Source organism: Cottoperca gobio, chromosome 22 (genome assembly GCF_900634415.1).
Source record: "Cottoperca gobio chromosome 22, fCotGob3.1, whole genome shotgun sequence".
Classification (NCBI taxonomy): Eukaryota; Metazoa; Chordata; class Actinopteri; order Perciformes; family Bovichtidae; genus Cottoperca; species Cottoperca gobio.
Window position 1 is genome coordinate 13,648,672 of NC_041376.1, and position 24,776 is coordinate 13,673,447.

Sequence of the window (24,776 nt, forward strand, 5' to 3'; positions counted from 1 at the left end):
ATGACTACATTGTCCAGTGTAGCACCTGGGTGTAGGCCCTTTGAAAAGTACTGACTGTGTGATGTTGTGATTTGGCTTGTTTGCAAAGTTGAACACAATTCACTCTCTGTCTTTGCTGCATATTTGTGTTTCTTATTTGCCTACATAAATAGGCATGCCACACTAGCCTTTGAAAACAAATTTATTTAAAATACTTTTAGTACAAATCCTATACAGAAAAAAATAAACATAATTTACATGAAAACAAGTATTTTGACTTATGTGTCCTTATAAAATATTATCAACAAACTCTTTATATGTGAGACAACCACTCAAAGCAAGAAGCAGTTAGTAGCAGCATGGTCTGATACAATATGTAACCTAAATGTCCATCACAATACACACTGTAAATGCAGACAATATGCTTCAATGCAGAAATGGAGATGAGACAGACAAGTACAAAAGACTTTACAAAAATGGCTTATTTAATTACAAAAAGCCTCTGTGCCTTGTAATGTCTAGCTGAGTTGTATAGGGACATCAGAGCGTTTTCTGTGGGTATTGTTTTAATCTCTCTAAAGCACCATAGATATGTTTGAGTATTTTGTTGGTACTATTATGTCAATCAGGCTTTTCCTCCATTTTGTAAACTATTACTATTCACAGGGGATTTTTTAACTTCTATCCTCATAGACTGACTCTCAGCTCGTGACTCCAGCTTCACTCCACCCGAGATCCCCAGGGATCCCAGCACAGCCTTCCCCGTCTTCAGGCTCTTGGACATTGGGATGCGGGTCAGCCCAGTGCGAGATGACTGGGCATCATGCCCAGTCTGTTAGGGAGAACAATAGGGAGAGAGAGTACAGTTTCTCAGACAAGAATAAAGACAGGGGAGCACTTGAGGGTAACATAAAGAGTAAATACTGGAAAATAGGCAAACCCCATTATAGGAAAAATTCATTCTGAATTTCTAAACAGGGTAACTGATCACATGTGCTATAAGAAAGGTGAGAATATAAAATGTTAATATTTATTCATTTTCATGTACTCCCAGTGGGTGAGGCAAAGGTTTCAGTGTGTTGTTACTGGTGCAAGGCAGTTTATTGTCCCACCACAGGGCACTGAGCCCGGCTGTTTGTGAATGTAAACACTGTGTAACAACTATAAATTACAGCATGACTGTAGCAGAGTGGCAAGATGCCACATCATTAGTTCTGCTGTTCTGAGGCCTGCCCATAGGGCCATTTCTGTCACGCTATCTGATCCACAAAGAGCATATGATAAGGTCCACTGAAATACCAACAGTGTTACTTCATCTCCCATTTCTAGAGATGAAGCAGTTAGTGAACAGATTCACCCTACAAAACATTACATTTGTAATATAGATCCAAAATCAAGACTTGTTGCATATTAAAGAAATAGTTTAATAACTAATTTTGAAAATAAATGTATTCAATTTCTGTCTGAGCGTTAGATGAGAAAATCAATACATCTTATATATCTGTACGTTAAATATAAACCTCCAGCCAGCAACAGGTTAGTTTAGCTTAACCTAGAACCAGGTTGGAACAGCTAGCCTGGCTCTGTCCAAAGGGTACCACAACCCTACCGTCACCGCTAAGGCTAAATATAACATATCAACATATCTTTTCTGTTTAATCTGTACAACAAACGGAAAAAACGACTATTTCACATTTTACAGGGGAGTTGTAGCCTGGTTCATACCCGACCGTTAAACACCTAATTGTCATTTTTATACTTTGGTTTTTGTAAGGACCAAAAAAATAAGAGATCATGTTCAGATGTACTTCCGAGTCACTGCAATTAAAGTGAATGGTATTTTCATCTGTTCTATTTCTTACCCAAACTACTTTTTACCGATTTCTTTGGTAGCAAGTAATTCCAATCAACTGTTAGTAGTAATATATGTGGATTATCCAGAATAAATTGTTGTTGGGCAAGGATCTCAAAGAATGGACAAAGCAATTCAAGTTATTTACAGGAAAACATGTTATTCCATAATTTGGATGAAGGGAACATTTAAGCGAAACTTACCATGCTTTGTGTGGGTCTAGACGTGGTGGATGAAACCGGGGAAATTGTGATAGTGCTCATCACTTTGCTCTGTGTGCTCCTGGTAGTGGTGGTGGTGATTTGACGAGGGGAGCGTAAAACTGTTCCAGTTGATAAAGTCATCTCCTTGCTCTCTGGCCTGACTACCATCTTTGAGGTCATGCTGTTGCCTAGATGAATATGTATCTTGTTGTCGTCAGTGGTGGTGATGATGCTAGTGTTGGTGTGGCCCTTCCTGATAGCCATTGGGACCATCTGCTTCTCGGGGGTAACCTTGAACACAGCTCGGCCCATGGTCATCTCCTGGGGTTCTGGAGAGGCAGATGCTTCAGGCACTATAGCAGTGCTCACTGTCATAATAGAGACAGGAGACAAGGGCCTTCCTGAAGCAGAGGAGGGGACTCGGCTGCTTTCTGGAGACTTGGCTCTAGATATTGTTGTGATGGTAACTGGAGACTTGGCTCTTTCAGGCCCTGTTATGGACTTTCTCTTATGGGTTGGAGCAGAGTAGGTGGGAATGATTGTGATTCTGGATTTAGGTTGAGATGGGTTGGGGCTGAGTGGGGCTGAGCTGGAGAAAGCGTCCTCAGCAGTGGGGCTGCGGATCTCAAGAGTGGCCATGTTGTTTTGATGGTCTGGTGTTACACGGATATGTAAAGGCTGCCCTTGCTTCAGTTCAGAATGCAAATGATCTCCATTGAGGTGGAGATGCTTCCCCAAGTTTGACTCTTGAGGAGTGTGTTCCTTTTTCCTCATCCAGGGAATCCAGGATTTTTTCACACTCAGGTCACTGCTGGATGAAGGGCAACGCTCAACACCACTCTTTTCTGTTGGCTTCTTCAGGCACTTTTGTCTGAAGTTGTTCATGATATGATTCTCTTCTTGAACAGACTTCCTGATAAAAACAGCTGGGGTATCCTCCTCGGCTGGCCCAGCTGACGATGCCTCTGTCTGTACTCCAGTGGATGTCACAGCAACGTCAACCATTCTCCTCCCGTTCAAACTGGGCCTTAGTGCTCGACTATGACGCTTTGCTGTCTCCAATTCTTTGGTCAGATGGAAAACTTCAGTCCCCATGTTCTTGGCTCTCTCCTCCTCTTCCAAGAACCTCTGCTGCAGGACAGAGTAATCAACTTGGAGCTGAGAAAGTTGGTCTTCCTTATGCATCAGTTCATGGATCTTCTCCTTGAGGGCTACGACGTCCGCCTGCAGTTCCCTGGTTTTGACCTCCTCTCGCTTGCATCGTTGTCGGAGGTCTACTTCCTGGCTTTCCTCCTCTCCTTTCTCAATTGCTTTGTTTCGTGCTATCTGACCCCTCATTTCCTCCACCTGTTGGGAAAGAATGTTGGCTTTGTCTTGTTCAGTCATGAACCTTTTCTCCAACATGTCGTACTGATCCTCTGTCTTGATCAAATCTCCCTCAACTACTTCAAGTTGTTTGAGACGATTTTTCAGGCGTTCAATTTCAAATGTCAGCTCCTTAACTTTGTTGTCTTCACCTTTGACTGAGTCAGGCATTCTTCCCAGTTCACATTTAACTGAATTCTTCAATGATAGCTTTTCTGCTTGCTCAAACCCATCCAACCCCTTTTTCATTTGACTGACCTTGGAACTAAGATCCTTAGTTTTATCGATTTCATAGGCTAGCTTAGTGCTAACCTCCCCCTTTTCTATGGTTAGAATCTCTACTTTGGTTTCCATCTCTGATTTAAACTTCAAGAGCTTTTTGCTTTCCTCTATCAATTTCTCAGTCACCTCCATAACTTTGCACTGCTCAATGTTGACCATCTTACTCAAGTCGTCCTTTTTCTTCTCGTCTGACTTCATCCTTTCCATCAGGTTCTTTCGTTCTTCCATCAAAGCAACAGTCAATGATTTCAGCTTATTCAAGTCATCCTTAAGGCTCAGCTCAGACTTTTCTAACTTCAGTTCAGAAGACTCAATCTCTTTCATACGGATCCTGAGAGCTACAACTTCATCTGAGAGCTCTTTGGCAAGGCCCTTCTCTGTCTCTAAAGCAGAGTTTAACTGTGCACACTCAGCCTTGTTAATGCTGAAGGCATCCTCAAATTTCTCTATCTCCACCATCCTTTTCTGGAGCTTCTCCACTTCCAGCCTGAGGTCTTTGCTCTTACTATCCTCCTCTTGTAGCCTCTTTCTGAGCTCTTTACACTGATTTTCAGTTTTGTTAATCTCTTCATCCTTTCCTTCCATCTCTCGCACCCGTTTTCGCAAGTTCTCCAACTCAGTTATCAAGTTGGAGTTGCCACACTCCCCTTTGCCGATCTTCTCTCTCAGCTCCTGAAGCTCCTCCTCAGATTTCCGCAATGCCCTGTTGCTCTCCTCTAGCTCCTCCACTTTATGCGTAAGCCCTAAAAGTTTGGCATTAAGTTGATGGTTGTGGATCTCCTGACTGGCCAGCTTGGCACTCATCTCCTCGTGTTGTTGGGTGAGCTTGGCAGATTTCTCTTTAAGCTCAGACTCCAGGCTCAGCACTCTGTGGCTATCCTCCTGGGCTTCACTCAGTGACTGCTCCCACTGCTGGAGCTGCTGGCTGTGTTCCTCGGTCCGCTGGCTCTGTTGGTCAATTTGCTCCAGGTGCTGCTGCCGCTCATTGACCAACATCAGGGCAAAGGACTTGAGCTTGACCAGCTCATCTCGCACCTTTGCCAGGCGTTTAGAGTGCTCCTTCTCCTTTCTTACCTGGTAGGCCCTCTCGTTCTCAAGCAACCTCTTCAGTCTAAAACGTTAAGAGAAAAAACAAAGACATGGCATTAGTGTGGTGTTTTATACATTTTAAATCCAGTAATTGTTTCTGTGTTTGCCATCTTGTCATGGAAATATGAATAACTTGTACCCAGGATGAAATGTTTTATCCCTGTTATGTTTCAATGATAGTGAATGATAATCCTGATTCTTTGCAGACATTTCATAAGACTGGTTAGAGTGTCAAAGTGTTCTGTCTTTATGGACATTATGATCTCAAAATACAAAACCCCAAGATACAATTTTCACATTAAACTTATTTAAACTATCACTCACAGAAATCCAGTAATTTTACCACACAACATTTTATATTTGGTTGCTTAAACTGAGTCCAACACTTGAAGTAATTTGTTTCTATCTTAGACAAAAACTGAATTTGATAGAACTGATCATTATACACAGTATATTACAGATAATACATGCTATGCTACTATGCAGAACAAGAAATAGAATCAAGAAGGAAAACTGGAAAAGATGAACATTACAATGCCCAAATACTCCTGCTATTTCCATTCCTGTTGTTGAGATAGAAACTAAGAACACAAACTGCTAGTGAAAGTTTAACTTACACCCCCTCTCCAAGTGGTCTTATTTCCTCTAAACTTCTTGCTATGCTGCTCATGCCCATTTTCATCTCTGGCTCCAAAATTCATGCAAAGCAGATTAAATGCAAAGCTGCATCTTCTCCTTTTACACTCCCAGGGACATACAATATTCAGCCTGAACATTTTTGCATTGCAAAAGTAACCACATTAATGTAGGCACCAGCACAACAAGGAAGATTGTGCATCTACATCTTAAACAACTTCTAAATGCTCAATATACATTTTGTGGACGTAGTCATAACACCTCAGACACTTAATTTAAAACTTACCCACTATGGATGCTCTACAATCAGCACATAAACAGTTTTGCCATTATACAAAATCCACTGAGAACACATAAGAAGTTGCAGGAGCTTCCTTTTCCACAGATCCTCCACCGTCACATTCCAGGCATGTTATCAAGACAATGAAAGGTGAATGAATACAGTGGAGCAGCACCGGACCTCTAGTGAATGATGTCACCTCATCCATATAAGGCAGTGATGTGTGTATGAGAGTGTGTGTGCTGTTCTGCTTTGGACACTGTGAAGGGGGTGGGACCCTTGCCACAAGAGGAGTGTTCTGCAAAAAACTCCCCCCAATTTCCATACTTTCATTAAACATGTTTGAGGCAAAACAATTATAGACCGTTTTTGTAAGGTATTACAAAGAATGAAGAAATGTTAACATTTTTCTCAGACATCAGGTTTTGTGCAGGTTTGGTGATTAGGGTTAGGAGACAGGAGAGAACGTCTGCTGTAGTTCCACTTGAGTGGAAACTTGATTTAAACTGGGTTCCTTGCAAAGTCTACATGTGATGAGGAAAGCAGATATGGTTGAGTTGAATGTCTCCCTTGAGGTGAAGAAGATCTGGCAGGATATGCAACCATGACAATAGGTTTATGAAGTGCTTTGCATGTATAGATACAGTTCATCTTAATTAATCCTAATTCTTCATTGCCAAATTGGATCAGTGGGTCTAGCTACTGTAAAAATGAGCCATCCAGATCTCAGAATGCAGCTCTTAAAATCCATACTCAAACAGTCAGATGTCACTGATACCGTAGAAATTGGCACTCTAAAATGACTGTCATGCAAATGTAAAAGTCATGATGTTATATGAAGTGGTATTTGGCTCCAGTTGTCAGTGGCTCTGTTTCTAAGGAAGAAATAACTATGGCTGAATTGGCTGTGTACAGTATATAAAGTCCTCCAAGTGCCTTGTAGGTTTAAGAAAGTTGTTTGAATGAGGGTTGTTAACTTCTTAGGCAACTAACATGTGCATGCAAGAAATAAAAACACATGTCTTAAGCAAATACACAGGTGCAATCCATAAGCCAACATCCACGAGAGAAGATTATTTTCAATATGCCATGTTTCCTGTGGAATTTGCTCAGAGGCACTGCAGCCCCTCTAAGTCAGGAGGCCGAGGATTGAAGCAGATATGAACTGCCAAAAAGCTGTCATAACACTGTGTACACTAATGACCTCTCTTGACAGACAAAGAGCAGCATTAAGCATTAAGCAAGAGCGCCTGTGGTAAAGTACAGTACACAAGACTGATGTGGTGTTAAAAGAGCAAAATCAGAAGCAAAGTGGACATCTAACTACTTAAAGACAACCACAATACGTCAACACATGTATGTACACTATCTGCTGACAGATGGCGGAATATTGTGAAGATTTTGTCTCTAGGCTGAAGGCTTAAAAATGACAACAAAACAACAATTTTAGTTTTCAATTTCAGGTCCGCATTTTCATTTTTTGTGCGTGACTTCACATGTGAGCGTTTCTTCTGTTAATTATTTGCGCATACCGGCATGCCACTTAAATATTTTTACTTCTTGACATGTAAATTGCTGTGTTGTCTGAGAGGGTGTTAATGGCTGATGGCTACCAGTCAGAAACTACTCCTCCTGTGCCCATCCTCTGCATTCCTGCAGGTGTTTGGCACAAGACCTTTGACTTTTCTCTCTTCACTGTCACCCAGATGGCGGGAGGAGATCACATTGATAAAGACAAGATGATGACACGCTTCCAACTCGCCTGACAGAGTGAATGTCAAAGCAGATACCAGACATGTGCAGATATGTGCATGCTTCTGTGTAGGCGTTGGCGCTGATATGTTCGTGCAAAGGAACTAATGTTTTTGTGCGTTTTCAAATCTGTTATTACACAGTATTTGCTTGTCTGTGTTTTGTGTATTGGCATCAGCTAATCCATGAATCCTATGTCAGTTTTGTGTTCTTCTACAGCAACAAATAGAAGAATCTGGGCTCTGCAGGTGCTGACAGATCCAGACCCATTAGAGCTCAACCCCTACACTCGCTCTGTGAGGTGAGAGAGGCCGACTTGTGCATGTGCCAAGGAACACGCTGGAAACTACCTGGCATAAGAAGGAGGTCATTGCATGCAAACCAAGGATCAAGTGAAAGTTAAGAGGTAGTTCACTTGTGATTTGTGCCATATGCTTCAACTGAAGCATCGACTTACTATTCCCAATGTTTAAAAGTTTTGATCATGTTATATTCAATGTTTTTTTTAATCAGCCATGGTAGCAGCTTTGCTCTATATGGCAATGTCAGTCTGTCAAGTGGTCCACTACTTTAGTCCAGATTGAAGGCAGCTGGAGTGCCATGAAACTTTGTAAAGACATACTTGCTTAGCATCAGTGTATTAGCATTGTCATTGTGAGCATGTTAGCAGAGCTGCTTGAAAGGCTGTTGACTATTCTATTCACTACATTAAATGCAAACCTGTACTGTCACAACTACTTTTGTTAGGATGGTTGAATGCACACATTTGCCTGTACATCAAAGTGAAAACCAAAAACACGACTTTCATCTCGTGATTTCTATCTCTGCTCTACGTCTGTACTCATTCATGCATTTATTTAGCTTCAGGTTAGATATGTGTTGGAGTCAAGTTCAGTCTAATGTCGGTCAACAGACTAAGGATTAAGGAGGCTCAATAGGCTCAATACATACTATGGTATGTATTGAGCCTATTGAGCCTCCTTAATCAATTTGGTTGGAATCATAAAACACCAACTTCACTCTGGATAATTTAATTTCAGCATGTGTGCACACTGATTTACAATCAAGAACAAATTCTTCATTGATATTTTTTGAATAATAACTACACCCTTCCCCTTGTCTCATGAAACCAGCCAAAGGGGTAGCTCCAAGCTAAACGTCTACGGCTCATTTCTAAGCCCTCTCCTCGATGTGTGATGGAAGCTCTGATGTCAGGACTGTGATTTAGCCTCCATGGTCTGTTTCCTGTGTCCTGTAGTAAAAGCTCAAGGAGGAAAGGTAGTCAGTACCTCCACTGTTTGAAGTTTCGACAGTTCATGAAATGCAGCATACATAAGTGTTCTCTAGTCTGCTCTACAGATGACTGACTTTATACAGTACATTATAGATGCTCTCTCTTACTCTGTAGCCTATACAATTAAAGCAACATTATGTAACAATTTTACTTTAAAATACCAGCTTCAAAATCATTATGATGCTACTCTAACTTGTAATAGGGAGAATGGCGCCTCTTTCCGTCCCACTTTGCACCCTGAACGCCACTAAGTGGATTTTGGTGAAACTGGATCATATTTTATGGAGAAAATGTTTTCTTGTTTTCCTTCTGATGTCCTCCGACTGCTCTACATCTACTGATTTACAGAGGTACCCTGTTGTGAATACCCCCCTTCAACTTAGAATTTATTTTAGTAAATGTTGAGCTAGTGTATTAAAAAGAAGTAAGAAGTAGCTTCTTTTTTTCTTCTTCTTTTTTTTTTACTGCTAACTGCTGTTAATAACGGTAGCTGCTGTCAGCTGTTAGCTCAATTAGCCGTGCTGCCAGGACTGGGAGCTCGTAGCAGCGGGGGAGTGTTGGTGTTTGCACAGCTAGCACAGGAGCTTTGGACCACTGGAAGGAGGAGGTTGTTCAGGCCTGGGTCTTTGGGGACAGCTGGCAGGAAGCGATGCCAGAACCAGAGCAGGGCTGGTAATATTAGCTGGTTTGCTATGTCTTGTGTTTTTGCACTTGCCTTTTTGGTTGTGTTAGCAAAGTTATCAACTCAACAAAGTTTTTGATCATTCATAGGTAATGTAATTATAGAAAATGCACGGTCAATCTTACAGCTATCTATATTTACGACAGCGGTGTGTATAAGGGAATTGGTCTCTAAATCACAAAATTACTGAATCCTACATTATGTTGCTTTAATGCATCCCCATCTCTCAGGGTTATTGTGCGAGAATGGACAGGCATGTGTTATGGGAACTTCATCTGTAAATATTATAATTAGTAGGGCCTCCTCTCTCATAGCTATTCAGTGCACATCTACACAACCAGGCGTGTTCGATCTCTGTGGGGCCCTCCACACACATGTGATGCAACCATCCCCTCTCTGATGTTGGAGAGTGTGTACGTCCCCCTTCTCTCTCCCACTCAACCCTCTCATCCCTTGTCTCCTCTTGACCAACAAGCCAGGTCGTAACCTCGGCGATGACTTCATTTCACAGATAATGTCATGGGAGATTCTCCCCTGTCAGAGCCCTTTTATTTCTTCACTTGTTTTTCCTCCTGTCCCTCAACCCAGTGGCCTCGTCTCCTCCCCTCTCTACCCCTGACCTCCCGCTTTCCCACAGCAAAGAGTGTGACCTCCTCCCCGCCTCCCCCCTGCCTCCCCCCTCCTCCCCGCCTCCCCCCTCCTTTCCACACACTCTGTACCTCTCCCTGTCAAACAAAGGTATGCAAGGTTATCACTTTAGTAACCAGCTCCACCCTCTTCCCTCTCTAGTATTCACTTGGTTGATGAGGCCATCTTTCACACACTCTACAATCTTGAGGCATTCCTTCCCCCGCTCTTCCTCTCTGGATTCTCTCACCACTTGAATTTTATATGCTCCACACTGGGTTTATAAGCCATGACGGCTCTCTAATTGTGTTCTCTCTCTCTCTCTCTCTCTCTCTCTCTCGCCACTCTTCTCTTCCCACACTGCTTTCAACCATTTCACCATTACTCCATCCACTGTTTGTTTTAGTATATCAAATATTGCCCTACAGTACCACTTATACTGTATATAAAATAAGCGTTATCATCTTTCCTTTCCTTACAATTTGTGATGAAAATGTATGTCAGTATTACACAAACTGTTATTTTTTTGTAATTTTATGTATTGAACATCTAAGTAATTAGATATTACTTTATATGTCCACAGAAATGTCGTTGATGAGTAAGTTGGTACATTTTAGGAATTACATTTGATGTGTTAATGGTGTGACAATTTCATGGCCTAGCTCCCTCATTCCGCTCCTCCTCCTCACCTTTCTCTCTCCTGCTCCAGAAGGTTGGTGAAGTCGTCACTCTTGTTCATGTAGTCTGAGTGTTTGCGTTTCTCTGAGTCCAGCTCGTGGACGGTGCGGCGGTGGGACTTTTCAGCTAGCAGCAACTGACCCAGCATCCTCCGGTATGTCTCCTTGTGCTTCTCCTGCAGACGCTCCAGCTGAGAGAGAGCAAAGACACACAATCACAGCCAAACAGAGAAACACGTGCAAGGACCAAGGACACATAAAAACTGAACTTTATTTTCTCTAACTTGCCACTTTTGTAACCACTATCGTAACCTCTTGCGAGGTGTTCAGGAATGTACCACTAAACTGAGCCCTGAAATGTTTATAGAGCTGATTTTCAACATGTAACTGCTGTGACTGACAGTTGTTAACTGACCTCAACCATAGGCTTTTGGTAGACGTTGTGCTCGGTGCCAGTGATGGAGCCGTCCCTCTGCAGGGCCTGGAGGGCCGAACCAGGGGCCGCAGATCCATAACGTGATTCAAGGCCCTCTGGGACAGTCTGTTTGGACTTTAGTATGCAGATAACATCTTCTCTGGCCTGAAATCACATAGACATATAAAGATATACAAATGATACAACATATTATGACCTGAGGAGGAGGAGTGTGTGTTCACTCCATTTGGACACCTGTTTGGAGAGACAAGGATTTCTTTGCACCAGACATGCAAATGTAGGGAAATGATGCGTTAAACCTCAAACGTGTTGTGAATGTGCCATTTTGTTGAAATGTCTCTGGATACAGTTTTTCACACCCCTGTAGTGTATGGCAAGCCACTTTCACATTTACTAGCTAAACTGGATATATATTGTCGATATCTGTCATTCAATTCTTCCTAGTCAAAAAGAAAATTTCAGATATCCACAACATCATTCTTCCTAGGAACAAAGCTGTCACTTTTGCCATTCATGTGTTTTGGCCTTTCAATTTCAGATATCCACAATTGCATTTTTGATATCTATAATGAACATTTGGGATATCTGCAATATAATGTTTTGCCATTTCAGATACCTACAATCCAATTGTTACTATTCATAATTGGAATTCCAGATATCCAAAATGTACAAATGTCATAACAGAAATCCATAGTTTGCATTATGACTATATCCTGTCTAGATTTTCCTATATGAAGAATGACGTTGTGGATATCTGGAATAGTTTTACTAAGAAGAATTGAATTACAGATATCTGCAATATTTCTGCAGTTTAGCTATTAAATGTTAAAATTACCACTTGTACTTTTTAAAGATAACTTAAAATTAGTTTGGACAATTGGCAGCATTTGTGTCGTGGATTCCAGATTTATCCAAAATAATAACTTATGGCACATTTATTTCTGCCATGTTAAACTGCCATTTTCAACCACAAGATAGAGCTATTGTGCATAAAATTGCAGTCACACTCAATCCAATGAAAGCATGTGCGCTTTCCATACAAAACTGACCTTGTGTTCATCTGCAATGCCTTTCACAGGTATGTTTTCTCTGTCAAAGAGAACAACCCACCTGAACTTCTCCTTCCATGATCCCCAGCAGTTTCAGCAGACCCTCTTTGGACAGATCCATGACGTCTCCTCTTTTCTCTCCCGTCTCAGGGGAATCAAACAGTAGCTTCTCTTTGTCAGAGATCACCTCGACCTCCAAATGATCCTCACCCTCCTTCTGCTGAACTTTGGCCTTCAGGCTCTTCACGGGCAGACCCACTTCCTGTTCTTGGCTGGTGTCATGGTCACCCTGTGGAACCCCAAGCACCCCATTGGCCGGGCTCTCCACCCCGCCACTTTTGGACCTCATCTTCTAGCTGCACAAGGAACAGAAGTAACACAATTTAATTTTTAGAGCAAATAGTACCATTCTTGTGTTGTTGTTTTTGGACACAATTTGTCATATGTTTTGTTACTTTACCTTTCATACCAATAATGTTTTGTTATCCCATTTTAGTTTCAACTGACAAATACAAACATACTGTGCACATTCACAGGATTAAAACTCGAGGACGGATGTAACATTCGTAATCTGGAATAAATATACACAATTACCCAGCAGAATGTGTGTGTGTGTGTGTGTGTGTGTGTGTGTGTGTGTGTGTGTGTGTGTGTGTGTGCGTGTGTGTGTGTGTGTGTGTGTGTGTGTGTGTGCGTGTGTGTGTGTGTGTGTGTGTGTGTGTGTGTGTGTGTGTTCTCTTGTGCATCTCATGTTGAGTGTTGATGGTTGGGAGAACATTTGTGGCACTCCTGGGTGCCTTAACCTTATCTGCTGACATTAGAAGTCTGAGTCAAACATTTTATCCAGATCCTGATAATAAATCTCCTGATGACAGACTCTAAATGTAATTTTACTGCATTAATCATTTATAACGACACAAGACATGTTCAGGTGGCCTGTAGCGTGCTTGATTACTTAAACATTCACGGAGCTAGTAGAATAACATTCAGGAGTCGGCATATATGTATTTTTCACTCATACAGTGCGCTTCAGTGGTTCACAACCTTTTTTGTCTGAAGTACCCCCACAGCCCTGTCAAGTTCTTATTACCTCCACCAAGGAGGTTATGTTTTCAGTTCGGTTTGTTTCCTTGTCTGTTTGTCAGCAGGATTTCGGAAAAACTGTCAAAAAATACTGGTCCGGTCTTCATGTAACTTGGTGGGAGGTTGTAGCATCGACCAGGAAAGAACCCATTACATTTAGAAACGAAACAGAACCACGGGGCAGATACAGACATTGTTTTTAACTTTTGTTAACATTGTGAGATAGGGCATTTGGCCCTGGTGGAGATCTGCGCTCTACGAGGTAACTCTAGTGTAATAAATGTGTTCATATGAAATGACTTTTAAGTGGATATCATTTAATACTATTACAACAGTGGATATTGTTACAGTATGTTTTCATAAATTTGCTTTGGTCAAGCTTTCTTGTCGTTTGTCCAATACTTTTAGCTAACTTTTTAAACAAACTAAATAATTTACTTTCACCAATTTCAACTATTATGTTAATCCATAACATTTAGCTAGCTTGTCATAGCCTCCTGGTTATTGTGCTCAGCATCACACGCTTATCCTATTTTGTTGTTTTTCCTTCTTAACTTAACGTATGGATAAATGTTTTAAATATTTTTTCAAATTAGCTGAACACGTACCCCTGCTTGGGAATCATTGTAATTAATGTTGATAGACGCACTGTTGGTCAAAGGGATAGAGGTGCATTTGCCTCGTAAATGTGTTTAAGTTTATTCTTTTGTGTGCATACATGTGTGTATCTAAGCTCTTTTAAAAAAAAAAAACAGCCTTTAGACATTGAGCAAGTGCATTCTGATTTCAGATATGACATCAACAGCTTTTTAATTACTAACAGTAAACGCCCCCGGCCCTCAAAATCCCCACCACCGAACTCTGGTGATGTCATCGCACCCTGACCTCTGAATCATGCATGGAGACAATCTCATGAATTCTCTCTTAAACACCGGATTGGATGCATGCAATAGCAGACACAAAACACAACAACTGTGTATGCACAATATCGTACAATAAATATACACACTCAATGACCATTTAAATCAGTCTAACTAGACTAAAACAAGGTGATAAAAGTGAACGTGCACTAATTCATTCAAGAGATATTAGACTTTCAATATGCAATGTCAAAAGGTTTGAAAGCGATTCTATCAGGTTTCGCTTCACATCAAAAAAAATGTTTATCTTCTTCTGTAATGGTCAGCGATGTTAAGACTGCAGTGAATTCTAATGATGCTTGAAACTAATCTTTTCTGTTTCCAGGAAAGACCCAAGCACATGAGAGGTAGGCGTGCAAGATAACAGGGAATGCATCTCTCAGTTCAAACCAACACGTTAAGAACATTCCTTATCTTAGTTCTGGAAGTTCAGAGAGTGCACATTGGCTCCAATAAGAGCTGGTTCTTAACTGGAGATTAATCTGTGCCTTCTTTTCTGTTCATAACTATTAGTTTCAGCTGTGGGATCACTATCATTGAGTCAAATTGAGTCTACAGCACATGCTTACAGTGTTCATCCCACCATTAAAGCAGTGCCAGGGAGTCATGACCAGAGAAAAGCCCAGTGATGAGGGCATTAAAGCACCATTGGGCGTGAGTGTGATGAAACATAGAAACATAGAAACATGTGCAGTACTGTAAATTACTCGGGCAGAAATACCGGCGACAAAATGGTTGACACTGAGCTAGGCACTCAAATGTTTATTTATATTTATGGGCTGACGCCATGAACGATAGAGAACCTACTGTACCCACTTGGCTTAAATTATGGTGCCACTCCAGTTCAACAGAGCAAGCAGAAGAGTGAGTGTGTGTGTGTGTGTGTGTGTGTGTGTGTGTGTGTGTGTGTGTGTGTGTGTGTGTGTGTGTGTGTTATAGCTGAGAGCGTAATGAGGGTACACAGTTATTATTAAATAGCAATTCAATACAATAAAATAAACTTGGCATCTACATTCCTTAAGGCCCTGTCACACATATCTGTATGGCAGAAACATGCCGGCGTATATGAAAAGTAGCTCAAAATTTGTCCAAATACGTCCAACTTTTCCACAGTGGTGTTGTAGCTGACGTATACATAACAAATTATTATACGTATGTCAAACATTGATATCGTATCACTTACTTATTTAAAACGTATCAGAGCGTCTGGACAACAGAGCTGGAAAAGTGCCATCTGGTTCACGTCATGCTGATGCTGGAGAACGACTAACATGCTGAACGCTAGCTGTACTGTAGAAACACGTTTAATAAATTATTCTGTCGTCAGGCATCATCTTAACATAGGGTAGGAATAGGGTATCCACTCGTTATCAATACATTAACATTTTCATATGCGCCGGCATACGTTTTTGTCATACGGATATATGTGTGTGTGTGTGTGTGTGTGTGTGTGTGTGTGTGTGTGTGTGTGTGATTGCAATAGGCTCGGAATACACAAGATGCAGTCACAAAACTTTACAGATGTGTGGTTGAGATTTAAATGAAGATCATGTTTGAAGATTGGCGTGGTCCGAGCAAGGAGTGCGTGTCTGTGTGCGTGTCTGTGTGCGTGAATGTCTTTGGACAGATTTGGACACACACACACACACACACACACACACACACACACACACACACACACACACACACACACACACACACACACACACACACACACACACACACACTTTACACCTCTGGCCTGCTTTGTGATTGTGATCACATCGCAGGATGGTCTCTAGTTCTCTGTGGGTTTGTTACTATGAGCAACATCATTTTATCATTTGATAATATAAAGTATTGATTATAGCAGCTTTAAGTTTAATTAAATTGACACAATTATCTATTTGTCTTTAAAGCATATTGATGACAAGTCTTTGTCATTCGTACGATATATTCGCAGTTTGATCCACCTTGACCGGTCACTGCACTCTTGATTGTGGAGAATTCTGCAGAGCAACAAATGGGGATTCCAAAGGCACGTGGCCTGCATTCCAGTCTGACATGCAACATTCCCAGTTGTCTTTATGGAAAATAAAGGAGAGCTGGCAGACAATAAGACTTTACTCTGAGGTCTGCGCCAACCTGCCACAATGCTCACTCACATTCATGGCATCTAAACCATCGGCACAATGTTACTGATTGCCTGGCATCCAATTCCATAGTGCCTTCTAATATGAAAGGGTGGCCTAATACTCAGCGAGGCCCCAGTCAAGGCCTGAGCCTAAATTTAAAGTGGGATCCCAAATCTATCCCATGGTTTGGGCAAGTCCAGCTGTCACATATATGAGTATTTATAGGGCCAAACGGACCACATGCCTCCATTCCAAAGTGGGAAAATAAGCTATATAATGTTGTCAGTGGTCAGCAAGTTAGTGAATACCACTGACATTCACTGTATGACTTTTATCTTTGGTCTGAAATTCCATTTACTCAAAAACTAGACACAATGCACTTTAATAGCCACTACATTTGGGAAGCTATCAGTTGATTGGTCAATAAATAGAAGATCAATCAGCAACACTTTTGACATCAATTAAATGTTTCAGTTGTTTAACTAAAGCAAAAACATTACAAATATTCACTGGTTTCAGCTTTTTTGTGTTTTATTATTGGATGTTTTTATAACTGGTCATGGGCATCTACTGTAAAGATAACTTTTTGACACAATTGATTAATCAAAAAAAGATTAACGGATAAATAATTGTTAGTTTTACTTAAGTAGCTTTTGTGATACTTCAATGGAACAAAAGCTGGGTACATGTTCCAGTAACAGAGCTGGAACAATGTACACACTTTATCTGAAATTAGGAAAAAGTGTTGATCATCTCTGATATTCACATAGAGAGCAAATGTGAGGAAGGGGAGAGGTGATAAAAGTCTGACTTGTAGCCAAATTAATTTGCCACGGATGAGGGATGAGGACAGCAGCTGCAAATATTGCCACCACATGTTATAGGAAAAAGGACTTGATTGAGTTTGTTACGTTCACACCACAAACCCAATGTGACTAAATAAGGAGTGGGAAATGTTCTTTGCATGAGAGCGTTTGGCAACTTGTTTTGTCAGAGGACACTGATAAAATGCAGCACACTCGAGAAGCTCTTCCGTCCTGACAAGAAAAACACACCGGCCCGCCAAGATATAGAAATTTCAATCAAAACTGTAGCTGTGGATGAGATTCAAAGCTACAACTCAATCCATCTGATATTGAAAGTTTTGTGAGTGCCTAGTTCCCTGCAAGGGTACAAAGCTGCAGTCTGTCCTGCAGATTTTGATGGACAGTGCTTCCAGCCTAGACAGCCAGTGACCTCTGGGGTCAGATTTGACATAACAGCCATGTTCTAGGAAAATGAAGACTCATAGGCAGAGAAGGATGACAAACGTTTTCTGTCTAGATAGCACCATTGTCTGAGACATGTTCACATTCCCTTAAGATTCTACTTTTCAGAAGACTTTTCCAATATACTAAATTGAACAAAGCTCAAGCATTTACACCATTTGTCTTAGTGTAGTGATGGCTTCTATTAATACCTCTCATAGCTACAATAACTCTTAGCATGACATACTGGAGCAAAATGTCAGCATAGGTGGCGGGTTTCATCTTGTAGTGTTCTCCTGAAGTCACATTAACCTGATCCTCTCACTGGAGCCTACTGTAACTTCAACAGTTAAGGTTTCACTGATGTGCAAACTGAGAGGAATTCTTCTCTACATCTAATTTATTACATTAAGGGCTTACTGCTACTCAGCACAGGTCATTCCTGAATTGGATATTAAAATATGACATATTTATGAGTTGAGCTGTGGGCAGTTTGTTAAATATTGATGCGTATGGTAGACTTTGACACAACATGCCAACCCCACTGTTCTCTATAACATAAACATATGGATAGATGCAGCTGCTGGAATACATGACTCACCTCCATCTGTCATAATTAGTTTAATATACATGATGTGGAAAAATAGAGTTAAGTTAATGTTCATAGCAACAGCATTTATTCAGTCTATTGAAAGTGTCTGTAAACAGAAACCGACTTATCAAGCACCAGATTCTTCTAGACCAATGGCATGAGTGGGTATCAGCTTCATGGCATGTAGATCAAGGATGAGTTCAAGTTCTGGCTGTTCTATGAATAGAAACAGCAAGACAACATATGGATGAAGCAGGCTCAGATATGGTACAATGTCATGGGGTCGGCCATGTGTCTTGAGGTCTCGTCTAAATGCCTAGATCAGAATTCTACAGACTTTCCTGTCTTGGCTAGTGGTCCCACAACTAATCAGTTGTTAGAGTCCTTGTATAGAAGAAAGAAATATTGGGCCTTTTGGCATGCCATTGATAAGGTTTTCATCAATTAACTGCATTGTCTTGATTGGACAGCCTCTTTGTTTTTATTTAACTTCTTTAGTATACTAGCAATACTATAGTAATATAGTGATTACTGAGCAAGTTTTAGAAATATTGCTCAAAGTTATGCTGATGACACGCCTATATTAGAGGCATTTGCAGTTCATATATTTAAAGCAGCACAGCAGCTACATTGACAGCTTTACAGCACTGAATTTTTAGAAGTGTAATTGTCACATACTCATGATGCTCATGTCACTTAATGTCACTGACATGGCATGCCCATAGACTGTACATTAAAAGACTATGGGAACTCCACAGTCCCATGTTCTTAGTGGCTGGATAGAGGCAAAAAGCATACAAAAAAAAACAGTGGTTGGATTTCCATGAATTTCTTTACAAAAAGAGGATGAAGAGTTTAGCATTAGCCAGCGTTAGCATTTCACTTTAAAGCAGTATTGTGGCTAATTACGGCCGCAGCGAGCTGCTAGCATGGATGTAGACTCTTCGTCTTGTTATCAAACAAACCCTGTAAAGCCAACTGCAAACCAAAACCAGCACCACATGATAGACAAAGTTAGCAACCAGCTGGTGAAGAAATACAACATTTTACAGCTAAAGACCCAGGTATATACTCAGGCTAAAGACTCAAGAGATGGGGGAGACCAAAACAACGAAAAAAGGAAGCCCTTGTCAGGTACATACATCTCCAGTGCAACAGTAATGTCTGCTGCTGATGTCTAAGAGGGCAAATGCTTGCTCAACCTTAAGAACTTTGTAAAGTTGTGTGTTTGGTAGCTTGTGGTGAACCCTTGAGGCCAGAAGATTAATCCCTAAAGTAAGCTGTTCAAGTCAGCTAGTAAACACGTCACACTCTGGAGTGCATGGAATGATGATGTAAACCTTGGCTAACCACACCATTCCAAATCTCTCCCACCACTACCCATCTAAGTGTCGTATTTGAGCATTTGTATTGTTTCGTGTTGCTATTGTGACTCTGCTCTATTGTCTGTTGTTTACTTTTTTCATAGAGAAAAAAATACCCAGCTATCATACAAATAATGAAAAGCATTGTTGCAGGTAAGACAAAAAAAAACTAGAGAATAAAGTGGCATTGGGCTGATGAACTCTGTCTCACTAACAGATGTTTGAAATTACAGTGTGATATTTGTTCTTTACTGCTCAGGGACAATCAACCACAAAGACCAGTCATCCTTATCTCAGTGTTTCAGGACATATTCACATTTGTTTTCCCTGGATAGATGAGTTCTTTGGGTGGCTGTCATCATCACACACCAGTTCACTGAAAGAGTCATTATCGTGTCACTTACCCTCAAAAAACATGGATGAGAGATGTAAAAGCATGAGATTAGGAGAGAGGGTGGGAGTATCTTTCTATTCTGTGAAGTTTTGAATGTCTTTCCCGTCAAACCAAAGTTCATTATTTTCCTGCTGAGTAAAATTCAACAGGTCCATGCATGATTTATGCACTGAAAGAAAGAATAGTTAGCTGAGATGATCCTGAAACATTTTCAACACCTGGGATATTCCTACTGTATGTGAACTTTATAAATGACCTCACTAGTTCTAATATTACTACATGTCAAGAACTAATTAACAACCGATCTGCAAGTATACTTTGCCCTCTTTCACGCTACATATCAAATGATCTTAAGAAGATCTTGGGTTGCTATGGCGTTTTGGGATTTATTTTTAAACCAAGGCAACATGAGTTATAGGTACCACTGTTCTGCGAAATATCCAAATGTGTCTAAACTGCATTTTTGGAATTCAAGACCAGAGGCCCTTATACGATTGGAGCTGTGCATGTGTTAGTGACAGCTGTTGTTGAGGCCCACCAGACGTCATGGGGAAGACACAGACTACTGGCAGCAAGGAGCTCCACCTCACACTATATTGTGTTTATGTTCATGCACATAGACATTTCTTCAAACCATTTTGCTTATAAGCACACACAGACAACACACATGCACAGCAAGGAAGGAATGGGGTCACTGAGTTGATAATGTGCAGAAAACAATAAAGGTGTCAAAGCATAAAGAAAAAAATGCATTTGAAACATTTAAAGGGACAAGTCTTCTTCTTCAATGCATGTTGATCTGGCAACTCTTACTTATTATTATTTTATTTCATTATTTTAATATGTATTTACAACTCAATGTTTGCCATTCAAAATATTTTGAATATCCTTTAGCATGAAGCAGTTTCCGTGAGTCAAGTGGCAAGCAATTGTTTGAGAACATGCTGCACATGCCACATACAGAAACACAACATTATATTAGGTTGTAATTTAGTAAAGTTGGTAGGCAATAGTAACCAAGAACATTAATAGCATAATCTCATTATATTTAAGCACATCGGTCAATATTATTTTTAACACACACACACACACACACACACACACACACACACACACACACACGCACACACACACACACACACACACACAGTACAACTTCAGAGGTTTGAATTTTACACTACTTTAGTTTACTTTATGAATAAATAAAAAGGAATGGAAAATGCATAAATATTATAAGTATATAGATATATCTTTGTTTTTGTTTTTTGTTTTGTCTTCTTACTTTTTGTATAATTGGGAGTATGTGGGTGGAGGGAAGGGACGTAGGATATGATGATACTCAGGGTACTGTTATGTTTGTATGCTCACCCATTGGTGTTTGCTAATTATTGTACAGCCTTCAGAAAAAAAAAGATGATGGAATAAAACACACTTAAAATACATTATGCTGACCGTCCATTTCCAGCGAGCTACTCTGTCAGTTGAACACTCGATCTGCTAAATGTTACGACAACATAAAAAGGCCTTCCTTCTCACAATCTCATGCACAAGCTAACACTACACCTCACAGTTAAACTCAGTATGTCCATAACAACCTGTCACTCAAGTTCTTTATATCACTCAAGTGACATAGAGCTAAATAGTAATGTCATGAGGTAAGCTTGTGACACATTTAGTGCATCTCGAATCAATGCTGCTTTGGCAAACACCCAACCTCGGCCAGCTTGGTTTCAGTTCAAACAGGGACCACTATTATTGATTTACAGTAAGACTGATTCATTTACAAGCTGGGACTGATAAGTGCCCAGTCAACATTCACAAATCTGTCTTTCGCAAGAGGCCATTTGGCTGATTGAGCTCCACGGAATTGTGCCGAGCTAGAGAGGATGAGCTTAGATGAAGCTGGAACGAGTGCAAAAATGTTAATGAGTAATATCTGGCCACTAGTTCTCTTTGTCTGGTGTCAGTGGTGATATCACTGAGTGCACAGAGGCCACATCAGCTGGAGAGGGTGGGAGGCAGTGGGGTGGAGAGGAAGGGTGAGGTTGCATAGAGCCCCTGGACACTGACAGAAAGGATCTTTTGACAGCAGCGTTACCCACACCTGCGTTAGATTCCCTTGCTGAGATACATTTCATATTTTCTTTTTGTTTACTGACGCAAGGTGATGTGTTCCTTGACAAATGGACATGGGTCTAGCAGGAGCCATGTGTCTCTTCCGAAAGGCCGATGACTTCATGCGGATGAAATGGAATTCGTTTTGGCGTCATTATGATCCATAAATATTCAGGATGAAAGATGTCATCCTGTTGCAGCTCGTGAAGGCCTCGGATGCTTCGCAATGTTAAGCAGTGGTGGGGGTGTTTGGACTTTGTGTGTTATATTTGGTAGTGTGTACAGTCGGTGCAATAGTGAGGTGTTGGGGTTGGCGGCTGTGGGAGAAGTTGAGTGAAAAGCTTTACAGACAATGAGATAGATTACTTCTCTTTCTCCCACATTCTCAATATCTCAATATCATCCCCTGTTGTCTGGTGAAGTTGTGGGCTTCTCTTCCCACGTGCTAAGCACAAAAGCCTTCACACTAAATGGTCTCATTCATAAAGCAATATACGAAGTAGTTCATTGAGAAACGTTTGATTCATGACTCTCTCTTCTGTGTGCGTTGTCACAATGCCAAATCTTTATTGCCATTCACTGCACCAAGAGTAGTCCCTTGTCTTCTCATGGTCGAGTAATTAATGCAACATGGCAATATCCATATTAGTTGAAAGTATAAAAAATGAGCTGAATTAAGTACGTGCTTCAGGGAAGAGTTGTTTCATTCATACAATGCAAAGCAGCTCTAACCACAGCTCAAGTGAATCCAAGAGGATTTCTATCAGTCAACGCTCTTTATTAGCTTCATATATTGATGTCAGCTAAGCAGCAGCACCTGTATCTGAGATTTTCCTGTATATCAGTCTGAAAGCAGAACTACTGATAAGCTCTACTTTGCCAGAAGCACATGGCTGACCTTGGCTTTTTTCCCACACAAGGGGCAGGGAGAACAAGAGAAACTCTTCATTAGGAGAAACTTAAAAGACTTACCTGCTGTTGTGTTGTCCCCAGGTTTTAGCAGTGAGTAGTCACACCAAGGGTAATCCTAGAGAAAAGGGACTGAAGCAGTAAAGTATCCACTAATATCCTCTGGCTCGTGTGGTCCACTTGTGGTGTCCGCTTGTTCTGGCTACTGAGTTGTGCCAAGAGCCATCACAAACTCTGCTCTCTCTCTCTCTCTCTCTCTCTCTCTCTCTCTCTCTCTCTCTCTCTCTCTCTCTCTCTCTCTCTCTCTCTCTCTCTCTTTCTCTCTCCTTTCGGTTCTTCGGGTCTGAGAGGGAATAGTAGAGAGCAATAACTGTAACTTCCCTCTCCCTCTCTCTCACCCTCCCTCTCTCTTTCACTCCCACTATCCAGATCTGCTCTGCATAGCGGTCTAAAACACACCTCTCATTTTCTCTCCCTCCTATCCTTTCGAGAAGTCAGTTGAAGAGTGTGTGAGAATAAAAGACAGAAGGGGGGTGAGGGAGGTAGGCAGGCACTATTCTCCACTCTTTCAGTGGTTGAAAGGGGTCGTTGCCGGGTGAAGAGAAAGGCAGAGGTGCAGTGATGTTCTTTGTCACAGGGCCAGATCTTGTCACTCAGCAATATCCTCCATTGTCTCTCTATACTCTTTTTGACTTGAGTCACTGACCCTAAAAGTATAGTTCTATATTTAACTTGTCCACTGTTGCCAACACGGGCACTGTTAGCAGCTGAGGCTAGCTGAATGCTAGATGTTTTGGCTGGCCAGCTTGAGAGTTAACTCTCCCCGCTGACCCTAGGTGACAGCTGAGCTATACCATTTTCTCATGCTGGGAAAGTCCGGTGACAGCAGCCACCAAAGCTCTAACAGTGGTCCAAGGAACCACCAATTGCTGACTTATGAGGGCTGAGTGAGGCCAAACTCTTCAGGGCTTTGGCAGCTATACTGTCTTTTTGGCCCTGCTTGCAGAAAACAAGGCCAAGGAGCTAAATCTGAGGTACAGTAATTGTCCTCTGCATCAATGGGAGTAGTTCACTTTGCTGCCAGGGTATCGTTGGGTTAGGTATGTGCACGGAAGCAGTAAAAAGTAAACACACCTAAATTTGGTTCCAATACTTTTTTATTTGTGGTATAGCGTTTACCAAATTTCAAGGTAAACAGTTGCAGTTTTGTGACTTCTACATATGTGGAGATCTTAATGTAAGCAGTGAAGTCAAAAGACTTGGTCACCATGAGCTATAGAATATGTCATCAATATCCAACCCTGTCTCCTAGAAAATTACGTTCCCATACAACCCAGCTGCCTTCACAATTACGTTTAGAGAAAAACACATTTTCTGACAGATTACGGTCGCATTTTTAAACACATGGTTATGTTCGTAAATTCATCAAAACAAAACAAAAACACAACAAAACTCATTGGTTAGGTTTAGTAAAAGATCACGTTTTGGCTTAAAATAAGAGAGGTTATAGAGGTCCATTTAATTTAGTGAATGTTGACCCACCCATCCACCCCGACCTCCTACCTACGCAGACTTCCACGGATTAGAAAAGTATTTTGTGATGCGTCAAAAAAATTCAAAACATATTCGACAATGCAGTTTTGTTGTATGAGAAGGTAAGTTTTAGGAGACTAAGCTGTCACAAATGATATGCTCAGGGTAAAATGGTTCTTCATTTCTTCGTCAACATGGACAAAAGACCCAATGCAATAGTTTGCTTGTCTGCCAAAGGTGAGCTTCTCTGAGCAATTCTTTGCAGCAATGTGGTTGGTTGTTGGTGTTTCCTGAATATTTTT

General features: G+C 41.0%; 1 protein-coding gene across 1 annotated transcript; it reads right to left on the minus strand.

The window, feature by feature from the left end:
- Positions 1-174: 174 nt before the first annotated feature.
- LOC115027393 (filamin-A-interacting protein 1-like) lies at positions 175-23,196 on the minus strand. The gene is made up of 6 exons (XM_029460702.1): positions 23,005-23,196; positions 12,265-12,559; positions 11,134-11,298; positions 10,731-10,909; positions 2,035-4,792; positions 175-811 (listed from the first exon to the last, which is right to left on the minus strand). The coding sequence occupies exons 2-6, from the start codon at positions 12,550-12,552 to the stop codon at positions 605-607; spliced, it is 3,597 nt and encodes a 1,198-aa protein (XP_029316562.1). The 5' UTR covers positions 12,553-12,559; positions 23,005-23,196; the 3' UTR covers positions 175-604.
- Positions 23,197-24,776: the final 1,580 nt, after the last annotated feature.

Excerpts from the sequence above, each read along its gene's own strand:
- LOC115027393 (XM_029460702.1), bottom strand. The coding sequence starts at position 12,552 with ATGAGGTCCAAAAGTGGCGGGGTGGAGAGCCCGGCCAATGGGGTGCTT. Across the intron at positions 11,299-12,264 it reads TCATGGAAGGAGAAGTTCAG|GCCAGAGAAGATGTTATCTG; the intron begins GTGGGTTGTTCT and ends ATGTGATTTCAG. Across the intron at positions 4,793-10,730 it reads CTGGAGCAGGAGAGAGAAAG|ACTGAAGAGGTTGCTTGAGA; the intron begins GTGAGGAGGAGG and ends TTAACGTTTTAG.